At 33.8% G+C, this 12,058-nt stretch overlaps 1 protein-coding gene across 1 annotated transcript in view; it reads right to left on the bottom strand.

The window, feature by feature from the left end:
• The window catches only part of SNTG1 (syntrophin gamma 1), a 144,964-nt gene that overhangs the window by 25,556 nt on the left and 107,350 nt on the right, over nt 1-12,058 (bottom strand). The window contains exon 15 of the mRNA XM_030444688.1: nt 2,595-2,747. Coding sequence (XP_030300548.1) covers nt 2,595-2,747 — 153 coding nt within the window. The remainder of the gene's footprint in view (nt 1-2,594; nt 2,748-12,058) is intronic.

The raw sequence follows: 12,058 nt of genomic DNA, 5'->3' as shown, positions 1-12,058 counted from the left end.
CTCCTCCTCAGCCTCCTGCTCCCTCTACAAGTCTCGAGGACTGGGCTGAGTATAAAACTATAAACTTTATGTTGGTTTTTTGTATTATTATTATTTCATTAAATTGGCTTGTATTTCAACCCCAGTTTCTCCTCTCTCTGATTCCCCTTCTCACTGAGGAGGTGTCCTTGTGTGAGAGAGCAGCTGCTTCAGGTTAGCCCCAGATAGGAACTAAAGGAAGGTATTGGATTACTCTGAAGAAACCCAACTAAGGAGTGACTGTATACACCACAGTGGCATCATTACAGGATAACATGTTACTGATGAGCTATTATCAGCTTAACCATCTCTTTTCTAATATACTTCTTCCCCTCTGCAAAAAGCCTTATTTTTGTTTTAGAAATACCTCTGGCAGAATTTATGAATTAGGCTTAAACAGAAAATTTATTGCGTACCTATGGTGAAGTTTTTTATATGTATTTTTATTTTTGATGTATCTTTTAGAATTAAATCTGAATAGGGCCCTTATTAATTTCTCGTGGAAGTTAATGCCAGTTTATGTTAATGGAATAGCTCTGTTATTAATTATACAATTCTGGAATAATTCACAACACAGCTGAATAATTTTAATTGGCAGATTTAAACTACAGTTATATTTTCAAAATGGTATGATTTCATAGTAAGACAGACCCCACACAGCTGGATTATCATTCACATGAAATATGAATATTCATATGATTATGATTGCATAAAATACAATTTTAATAAAAATAGGCAGTTGATACCTCTATTGTGAACCTGTCATCAGATTCCTGATGTCAGTAACATCAGGAACCTGTATGTCATTAACATAACAACGAAAAAACTGTTGGAGACAAATACACAGCTACTTAATCAATCCAGATCTTTTCTGAATATGCACATTGGTGGATAAAAGCAGTGACAACTTGCTAAAATAAAAATGAGGAGGCCAAGACTTAAAAATTAACATTCTGGTTGTTTTTTTTTCCAAATTGACATATAGAGGTAAAAAATATACCATGAGAAGCATGTTTGTCCACCTTGAAAAGCTTGCTATAACCAATCAGCCTCAGGAAATCATTACTGCAAGTTCATAATTGCTACTCTGACCATCAGTAGAGTGAAAAGAAAGGTGAAAAGGCTAAAATTATTCTCAGGTTAAATTTTTCTAGGGAAATTAGTGCTGGGAAACATGGGAGCATTTTTTTACTAAATGCAATTCTAAAACCCAAAAGAAAAAAATCTAAACTACAATATGTAGTTTAGTACATTCAACTATGTAGTTTAGCACTATAGAGTACTACTGCTACAGTAAGAATCAATATTAGAGAAGAAAAAATAGGAAGTGTCTTCTGGGCAAAAGTTACTCAAGAAAATTGCCATGTATTCTTTCACTGATAACACAGTAGGGCTTCTACAAGCAATGTCACAGCCAGTTATGAGATAAAGCATCTCAAATATTCAGTAGCAGAGGATATATATTGTTGCAATTTTTAGACTGAAAAACTATATGTACATTTTTCAGCATAACAAATCAAAATTGAAAAGGTATCAGAGTGCATGAACTTAAAGATAGAATTGAGCCTTCTTCGACTCCTCCTCTAAAAAGGTAAAATGCATCAAAACTGGCAAAGTAGATTGCAACTTGCAAAGTTGCTGCAAAGTGGATCATTGTTACTATATACTAATTCAAATCATCTTAATGAATCAGTTCCTTGGTCAGAAGAGAGCTAATATGTAATTAACAATTTGTCTAAATAAAAAACTGCCAGTGCTTGCACTTGCACAAGGACACAGAAGGAGTGCAGGGAAAGTGAGCATTAACCAATACTTGCATGGGCTAATATGCTAACGTGACTTTTGTTAGGTATGTGTATAGAATAATTCATGGCAACATCAACTAAAGCTGTTCCAACTATATGTGTGATTAGAACATCATTATAACATCTAGGATTAGGTGAATTATAACTGTGCTGGGTATTTTTGTTGGATTCTATTTTAAATGAAAAAAAAACCACCCACATGACTTTTTGGTCATGTGAGGAAAACAGGGTTATCTGATACGAAACTTTGCTATAAAAATATTCTAGTAATCTGGCAAATGAGTAAACAAAAAACTAGATGTGGAAAAAAAGGCGATGTGCAGTTTCATTCTTGCTTGCAACCAGTAAGTACTCTCACTCAGTGTGCTCTCCTTCTGTGATGAATACAAAACAGTTTAATTTCTGTGAGGTTCTCCTCTGTTTTTCAATAACAAATAAAACAGCACGTAAGATAATAGGTAAGAATATCCAAACAGATGTATTTGCCCCTAATCTGTAGTGTTTTCCCTTTTCCGTTCCTGAACTTTAGTTAACAAATATGTATTGCCTAGTTCTAGTAAGTCAAAGAATGTATTTGAGGTGATCTCTTCTGTAGATTAGATTGCAAGCTGTTTGGGTACACCAAAAGGGATTTTATGCAATTACATACATAAAGTGATAATAATTTGAGAGTAGCAGGAGATCTGAAAATTTCTTAAATTGCATCATTATTTCACACAGATCTAATTTGTTAATGTACCAAAATGAAATCATTGAGGCAGTCGTTCTCACCTGTATCCGTTCAACTTCTAAAAAAGTTGCTGTTTGGAAGGCTTTTTCCCATAGTGTTAGGTCAGACTCTAATTCCACAGAAAAGTAAAGGTCTTCTCCAGATTCAGACTGGACACTGAAGCAATGTTTCCGCCGGTCCAGCAGATCACTGTCCTGATGAAAACCTGAAGTTATATAATCTGGCATACATCAATTAATATTTTTAATTGCAAACATCTATGCCTAAAACCTGGTATTTTAAAATGGCAATTTTAATAATAAAACACTGTATTAACTACTGAGAGCTGAGGAACTGAGAATTAGGGCTTTGATCTAAACATTTATAACTCAATGAATTTTAAAGGGACATCTGTTCAGAATGGCACAGAACAACACTGCATATCTGTCATAGATTCAAATATTTTAACAAACCCCTTCTGAAAAATGTTACTGGCTATATATTTTAATATTAGATTAAGTCTATAAAAGGTGTCCATTTTCTGGCAGGCCAAAGGAAGTAAGAGATTTCCTTAGGCAATATGAAAAGTCCACATGTCCTCTTTTCCCTCTAGAGGCTAGACAAAACAAGTTCCCACCTCTGATGGATAACAAAACTCAGCATAAAATTTGTCTACAGTTGCAGACTACCCATAGATACTCTAGTAGCTTACAGCTGTTAGGTTGCTGGCTTTGAACCTTGAGGACGGAGTTACTTTTGTCTTTTCTTTCAACACAACACTATGCAGTGGATATCAGGGTATAACTATATCAAATTTAATGATTGATAGCATTCGTAATAGACACTAAATCAATTAATAACCAAGTTAATCAGGAAATACAAGACCAAAATATTTTCTTTTTTTTTTTTTTTTTTTTTTTTTTTTTTAATATATACAGGATGCTTTATGCTAAAATTCTGGCATGCAATTTGTCCTTGTGAAAAATGCACTTGCTGAAGCAGTTTTAATTAATTTTGTCCCTGCTATGGCAAAGCAGATGTCACAAACCACAGGTCCACCAGCTGTCCCTGTAAATACATCTGGAAATTTGGGTATATGTAGCTTCATTACGATTTCAACAGTGGTACCCATAGCAGAGGGCACAGTTGACATCAGTAAAGGAGACTCGAGGGACAGTACCGCCTTCTGGTCATACACAACTTGAACAGATCAAGGTGACCAGAAATAGCTGATACAAGCTGGAAGGGCAGCTTGTGTTGTTCAAGCCAGCTCTCTCTGGGGCAGAGAATCAGGAACCTAAACCTTACCAGAAATGGAAGTATATAACAGTAACTGCATGAAACTATAACTCTCAGGCAGCGAGCAAGCACTATTTTCCTCTTTCTTCTCATTCAGTGGACACGTGACAGATTGGCTCAAGAAAGTCAGTGTATTGGCTTTTCTTGTGAACTTTCTTGCACATCCATTTATGAATGTTCCTGGTTTAAGGGTTAAAAGCTGCTTGATGGTTTCTAGAAGTATCAGCTATGGAGGCAATGTGCACTCCCTTTTTTGTTTTGTTTTGTTCCACTCCAGCCCTTTTGCTAAAAGTAAAGTGTCAGTTCTGCTCAAAGTATGTTTTGCACAGTATTAAAAAGAAAAAAAAAAGTGGTCATAAGATCTACGTTGTTGTTAATGACACACACACTGCTGCACACTCAGTCTCAGTGCAGAGAGCAGCAGCACCGTGACAAACATTTAATTTTGTGGATATGTGTAGCAACAAAAAACACATTACCCACCAGTAAGATCTGGATAAGCACAAACACTGGTCAATACTCACTCCCCCAGGGAAGAAAAGCTACTTTGTATAATGTAACAGGGATGCTTGTGCAACAGGTCTTAAGTGAGGTCTTAAATTCATTAGTCTCCCAGAGCTGCACCTGATTGAATGGACCTGTTGGTCCATAAATAAATGAGTCTATTCAGTATGGATGCAGACAAAACTTGTGTGTAAAGTATATATCTTTTCCAAGAAAGGTTCTAATTCTTCATCTCAGAAGAAACTAAAAATATTTGGAACTAATTTTCACCCATTCTTGTCAAAAATCAGTAGACAACCATTAATTATTAGTAATGCAATTGTGTGCAAAGCTCTTAAACTTTATTTGAAATAAGACTCCAGCTCTGTGTTGGATCACAGGAATCACTGTCACTAAAACAAATTGACCTAATAATCCCTATTTTTAAATGGGAGGAAGCTTACTGCTGTGCTTAGTTCCAGATTGTGTATCTCTATTTAGCTGCACACAGTTAAGTTTTGATGCTTTTTAAATTACGTTGTTAGACTAATATTTTTACAAGCTTTTTTGTATTCAGAAGAATACACTGGTTATGGAAAAGAGATGAGCTCTTATTCACACTGAGAAAAAAAGAAAGTTTAAAAGTTTTATTGAGACTGATCTCTGTTAATCTGTGTTTAAAATATTCTATTTTAATATAAAATATTCTATTTTAAACACAGAACGATCAGAGTAGTCTCTTGGAGCGATTAAATAAAAGCTTGTTTACTTTATCACCAACATTGCTAGCAGTAATTGTACTAGATTTTACATCAGTCCTAGAGGATGAAAAGAGGAAGAAGAGGCAAAAGGGATCTACAGTATTATATCACGTTTCTGCCATTTATATAATAAAATGAGAACACACTTTGACTTAGAAAAGACTAAATCAACACAAGGTAGTCTTTCCCCTCAGTGTTTAACATATAAACATTTTAGAATATTTCAAGTAAATCAAATTGTGACAAATAACACGCACGTTCCTCTCATTAAAATAACAGAGTAAAGCAAAGTAATTAAAAAAACAAACACTTCAACATATGCAAATAAAAATCTAGAAAAAATTTCTGAAATATTATTATTATGGGAATTTACATTTTGTGGACTTCTTATTTAGAATGAAAAAAAATAAACATTTCCAGAGAAACAACAATTACCCTACACAATATTAATTTCATTAGTTGACTAGTTCTAATTTGATGTTCTGTATGTACTTCTGATTTTGATATCCATGTCCATGGTTAAGTCATTAGTAAGAAAAAGTCTGATATATGCAAATGATTTACTCAAAATTTAAAATTGTTACCACACTTATGCAGTACTGATTTTCTTTTTAGTGATATGTCATTCTGCTTGTAAAGAATAACTTGGTGCAAGGGTCCCTTTAGTGTTGCTGTTACTCCTTTTTGCTGCAAGACTTTTCTTTGCTTTTTCATTTGCTCAGGCATCTAAAAAGTGAAACCTGTATCTAACCATGTTTCAACTTGTACAGTGGGTAACTAGGAAACAGATATCAAACTGTCCTAAAGATAGAAATTCAAAGCAAAATTTTGTCTTACAAAGCTCAAAAGTCTCTGCAGCTTCAAGATAAACTTGCAGTGAGTTTTAAAAACAGGTCTGAATTAAACAGGAATCTTAATTAATTAACTTTCACCAAATGGTTATTTCAGCTAAAATAAGAAATGCCATTCTGTCCATTAAAGCATCTGCTACGACACTGTATTTTTATAATCACTTCCAGGTCAATGATGGACATGAGCTGATTTCATGTTGATTTTTTAATAACTCTTTCCTACTGTTAAGCATTAGCTGCACCATTTGCCCCTGATGTTCTCAATGTGAATTAATACAGATTCTCTGAAGAGCAGCAGTCACAAAACTTGGAGCAGTACTGTAATTCCCTGCTGTAGTCCTGCTGAAGGATGTGGTGTGAGGAGAGACTTTGGCTCACACCCAGCTTCAGGATAATACAGCATCTCTACTGACAAGATGGTATGACTCCTGCTTGCCTAATTAATAATGATGTCCATGTTAAGTGAGAGCAATAAATTTGTCTAAGGGAACCAAACATGGCTCATTAGGCAGTGCCTTTCAAATTAAGGCAGAATGGTTCCTTATCACTAAGCAGTGACATTACCTTCTTTTCTGCACAGGTAATCTTTTCTCTTTTGAATGACTTCCCTCTTCAGAAGCAGTACTGCTCCTTTTTGATTACTTGCATCTTTCATATTTATGTATGATGAATGAATTAAATACTTTTATTTTCACTATTATTTAAGCTCACTAAGATGAAAGTGACCCTCAAATTTAACTAGAGTCAGAGGGATGACTTGCTCAATACTGCAATGAACTTAAGCCTACCAGTTTCATGTTCATGGCATGATTTTAACTTCGGTGCTCAAGAACTGTTTGGAAATCTGGCTAATCTGTAATGTTATATGTAATATACAGAGTAATTTGGTGCTGGAGTTGTAAATATTAGTGACACTTCAGAGCAGTTTTTGACATGAACAACTCATGTAAGATGTTTAAAAGCACCTTGACTAGAGTTGTATACCTCAATGGATAAAAAACGACTTTGACTTATGAGATTTTATGAGTTTTGACTTATGAGATAGTTTTATTTCAGCTGTTAAGATGAGTTAATACTCATGTTTGTGCTAATAGTTATAATTGAAAATACACAGATGAGAAAACAAAAACTGTTCTCTTTTTTCACCAGTTTAGACAGCCCCTCAAAAAAGAAATACGCCCTAACATAACGGAGTTTCAAACCCAGCACCTTAATTCTCTGGAGACTAAAAACATCCTCCCATTAATTCAAGGGTACAATACTGCAACACAACTGTAAAAACTAATCACATTATGCCTTTACACATGATGGCATTGGTGCCCTGATTATTTTACTCTTTGTGCCTCCTTTCACTTATCAGCTTCATCTACATAAACATAAATTCCTCTTTCTAAGCAATTCTAATGATCTACTTCTTTGTCTGAAACTTTAGGAACAGTTTTCTTGAGTATTACCATTAGTTTCCATGGAGATGGTTCTAATGGCATTTATAGGCAGCAGGGAACAGTTTCACTCCAGATTGAAAAAGTGATAGAGCTCCTCCAATATATCCTCATTAATCAAGCAATAATAAAAAATGACCCATGAAGGCAAGCATATATTTGTACATATATTATTTTATCATTTTATTTGCACTCTTTTGAATTTTAATTAAGAAATGTTAAAAAACATAAGATTTTTAAATTGCAGTATGTATATATGTATACATATATATATACACCAATTAAAATAAACACAGAATGCCAATTAAATTAAACTTGATAGAATTTATGTCCAGATTTTATGAAATATTTTTTCAAGGGGAATAATAACTACATTTACAGGATAAACTTTAATTTCAATTAAATTTCCTCTAGGAAGATTTGTCTAATTGCTTGAAAGAAATAGAAATATCCATTCCTTGTAACTTATTAGGTACAGCAGTAAGCTTGAATTATTTTCTTATTCAGCCTGAACAGTAAAATTAATTTTGTACTCCTCCTGATTGTACTCTTCCTAAAATACTCATTTGAATTAGAGCAAGAATCTGAACACAGGTTTTTCCTGAGCCAGTGCCCTAATTGTGCCTCTTTCCTAATGACTTCCACTCAGAAATGTGTTTATTTTAATGACATATGAGGAAAACTTTCAAAATTTTCATAAAATGAGATAAACTTTTAGGGAAAAAAAATTCTAGTACTATCCAGAGAAGCATTGCTTTATTTTGTTTTGTTTTCTGCTAAAGAGAAAGGAGAGACTAATGTTCCTACAGAGATTAAAAAATATTCTGATTATCTCTTGGAGAGTTATTAAGGTCTTGTACCCCTCCAGACTTTAAGTCATTGTTTGCTGGAAATTAAGTTTAAGAACAGAACTCAGAAGAGTAAACATTATAATAGATACCAATGCTAAAGAGTGATCCAATCTTTCTATTGTGAGCTCTTGTTTAAAACTTTCTCAAATTTAAATAACTGTAGCTGAGTTAGATAGCATGTTAGTTGCCTGCCTGAGGACGTTTGGCTTTCATGTTGAATCAGTCCTGTGAACTGACTCTTTTTTCCCCCAAAAGGTTATAGTTTATACTATTTTAATAGCGTATTAGATGTGCTAAAAACGTTTGTTCTTTTTTTTCTTTTCAAGAAGAGAATTTTGTCTGAAGTGAAAGAGAAAAAGACTTATTTAAAAACTTTCCATTTCAAATATTGTTCCTAATTCCTTTTCTGAATAAAATAAAAAGTTAACAAGCTTTTATACTGTGTCAATTGTCATACATTTAACAATAATTCCTCCGATTTTGAAAAAGGTTCCTACAAGATGCTGCATGGTACAGAGACAAAAGCATCTTTGACATTCAGGTCCCATTAAATTTATTCAAATTAACAAAGCACAGATGAAGGAATGTGTCACTATGTATATGATGTAACAACTGAACAGATATCACATACAAAATCACAGAAAATATGGATGACTGGGTCAGAGGTATGGTCATCTGGTGCACATCTCTATGTAAGCAACACACTGGCCAATGTTTATAAGGATCCGGTGACGGAAATTCAATGGCTTCATAAGGAGCTCTGTTTCAGAGCTGAAGGATACTAAAGCCTGAAAAGTTTTATTTTCCTGTATAACTGAAGCCAACTTAATGATAGTCTTAATGTGTGTGGACATGGAGATCATTTATGATTTACTATTTTTTATTATTTATCTGCGGAAGCAGATTTTTTTTTTTTTTGAACATTAAATGCTCTTGAATTTAGAACAGGAGATTAGGCAAAGGCTGAGAATTGCTTCAACTGTTTCGAACTGAAGCGCTCAGCCTTTTAGCACTTTTTTCCCAAGGCCTGGCTGAAAAGCCCTGGGTGAAAATCTAATTTACCATGGATGTAGCATTATCCTAGTCATAAAAGAGATTTATTAAATCTGCCTCATAAGCAGTTTTGAGTACATGTGAAGTGTTTTAGTAGAATCACATCAGGATTCAAGTCTCAGACACTGAATAAACTAAATAAATTACCAACCTCAAAATACATACTATACCTTCACTTTATATGTTTACTGTCTGTTAGAATTAATTAAAACATTTATTTGAATATATAAACATTTTCAGGAGTGTCCTGTGCTTCCTATATTATCCTTTCCCCACTGGAAATGGAGAACAAAATTACAAGAAATTTAAGTGGGAAAATTAACATAGCTGCATTTGAAGTTTTTACACACACTCATCGAAGGACAAAAAAAAAGTCCCTTGAGACATCAAGCTGGTCTGGATTACTACGGTAAGAAAATTATAGCTCCACCGATGTGAATGATACTGGCTGTAAACTTCAATGATTCGTGATCCTGACATATTGCCAGCGCTGACTGCCTTCGACAATTATCCTCACATTTCATTTCAGAGTTGATCTGACAGCCGAATATGTTTCCTGTTTTATGCTAAACAAAGTGTGTTTTTTGTTGTTTTTGTTGTAAATCTCAAAATATTTTTTCATGACACAGTGAAGTTAGAAGAAAAGTGACTGAGTATAAAGAGCATTGTCTCGAAACTAAAAGGAGATGCTCGGATTAAACTGAAGAACATCAATAACTCAAGCAAAGGCAAACTTCCTTGCAGAGAAGTGCAAACTTCTCTGTTATTTTCATCATTTACCTAAATTTACATAACCTATCAAAGATACTTAGCTCTCATTAAAATACATATACCTATACATGCACATACAGGCACATATACTCAAAACACACTCATTAAAACTGTATCTCAAAAACAAGAGGTACCAAAAAAAGACATATACAGTTTAGCCTGCTTGGAATCACCGAATAAGATAAAGCCATCTGCCCATTTCTGAAGCTTTCTGAAGTGATATAACTATTTGCTTTTATGGAGTATTTTAGATTTGATCAGTCCTAGCACTGGAATTAGTCAGCTGTAAATGGGACTCTACCCCTCAAAACAGAGGATGGGATGAAACAAGCTTCTTCTAGAATAAATAAGAAATAGTTATTCACAACAAATTCTACCACCAGTTCTGTGGCAAATGACTCATAAATATATTTTAATGCTAGAAGTAGTTACATTAGATTATCTTGCCTGACAAATTGCTTAATATGGATCACAGATTTTTATATATATGGTAGAGCCTCTGTTGCAGCCAGCATCAGTTTGAATAAAACTGGTGGTAAAAAAACAGAAAGTAGTTTAAAAGCTATCAAGATTTCTTGTTAGTTCCTTCCACTGATTAATTCATCTTAGCTTTTACAATTTTTAACTACTTTTCAATTTTAACTTTCCTGACTTTGATTTCTGCATGCTCTTTCTTTTTACCTGATTCTTAGCATTGAAGAGCTCTTCAGTGCCTTGCATTTTCTCTCTGTTAAGGTACTTTCACCTCATACTAAACAGACCTATTGAATTTTTAATAAATTATTTCATATCCTTATCAGTATGTGTACCTTCCCCCTCAAGACTGTTATTTGCATCACTATATATATTCCTTTTACATCATACATAGCTCACTGCTGAATGTCATCACTTCACAATGAATAATCTAATCCAATATAATTAAAATGTGACTTTTGTACTATCTACTTTGTGTGCCAAAAAATTATATCAGTCCAAAAACCTCGACAATTAAGAGCTTTACATGTATGAGATTTGCATTTTCACATGACATTTGAATATTTTCTACAGAACACTTTTTTATAACCTAAAATTGTATTGGTAGAGTATGAATGTGATTGTCAGGGTTTGGGGGTTTTTAAATAATTTTTAACTATCTAAAACAGTAAATTCTGAAAGAGGGGATCAGGGCTCCTTTGCTGAATTTATGTCCATAAAACTGTCTTTCACACAGTCAAAATCAACTTTATGCCTCAAATTTTAATGTTCTTCTTGATTATTTAGAATAACCAAACACATTAAAAGTAGTGACTTATTGCCTTGCTTAGAGCAAGCCTCCTCCTCTTTCTTTACCTTGTAATCAGATGGGAGGAGAAGAATACAGTAACGACAAAGCAGTGGTTAAGTAGAGGGCTGTTGTAAATATGAATCCACTAGTTATAAAACACATAATAATCTCTAGCATATCTAATTAAGGTACAGAAGATTCTGCCTTCTAGGTTTTTTGAGGCTTAGAGAACTGTAAACATGTAAAATAGCATCCCAGTTTCCCAAACGGTTCTTATGAAGGATCAGAGCCTTTTGGGTGGATGCTATGGAAGAAAGTACACTCCACATATACCAGCAACTAGGAAGAAAACATAAGCTGAGTTCTGAGTTTTATTTAGCATGTTTCAACTGTATTCCCTTTTGACAAATAAATCAGTGAAATTCTCTGCCGGCTGTAGACATTAATATTTATTTAGTGTTTTAATATTTTTACTGTCACCAGAAGTGGTAGTATTCTCTCATATTGAAACACTGAAATATTAATGTGTATTCAGTAGGATCTGGCAGTTCATATTCTCCACTGTAGAGCTTTTGTCATAAAGAGAAGCTCAGAGAAATCTCTCTGAGGAAAATAGCAATTCTACTTTAAAAGATAAACTTAAGGTAGCAAGTCTCTCTAATCAAAATTGTCCTTGTGAAGCTGATCAGAATTTTAGTGAGAATTAAGGAGTATATTAAGGAGAAAAAATGCTTGCAGACAGATTTAGTAG

Source organism: Calypte anna, chromosome 2 (assembly GCF_003957555.1).
Source record: "Calypte anna isolate BGI_N300 chromosome 2, bCalAnn1_v1.p, whole genome shotgun sequence".
Lineage (NCBI taxonomy): Eukaryota > Metazoa > Chordata > Aves > Apodiformes > Trochilidae > Calypte > Calypte anna.
Note: the sequence above shows the minus strand (reverse complement) of the source record. Positions and strands in the feature narration are given on the sequence as shown.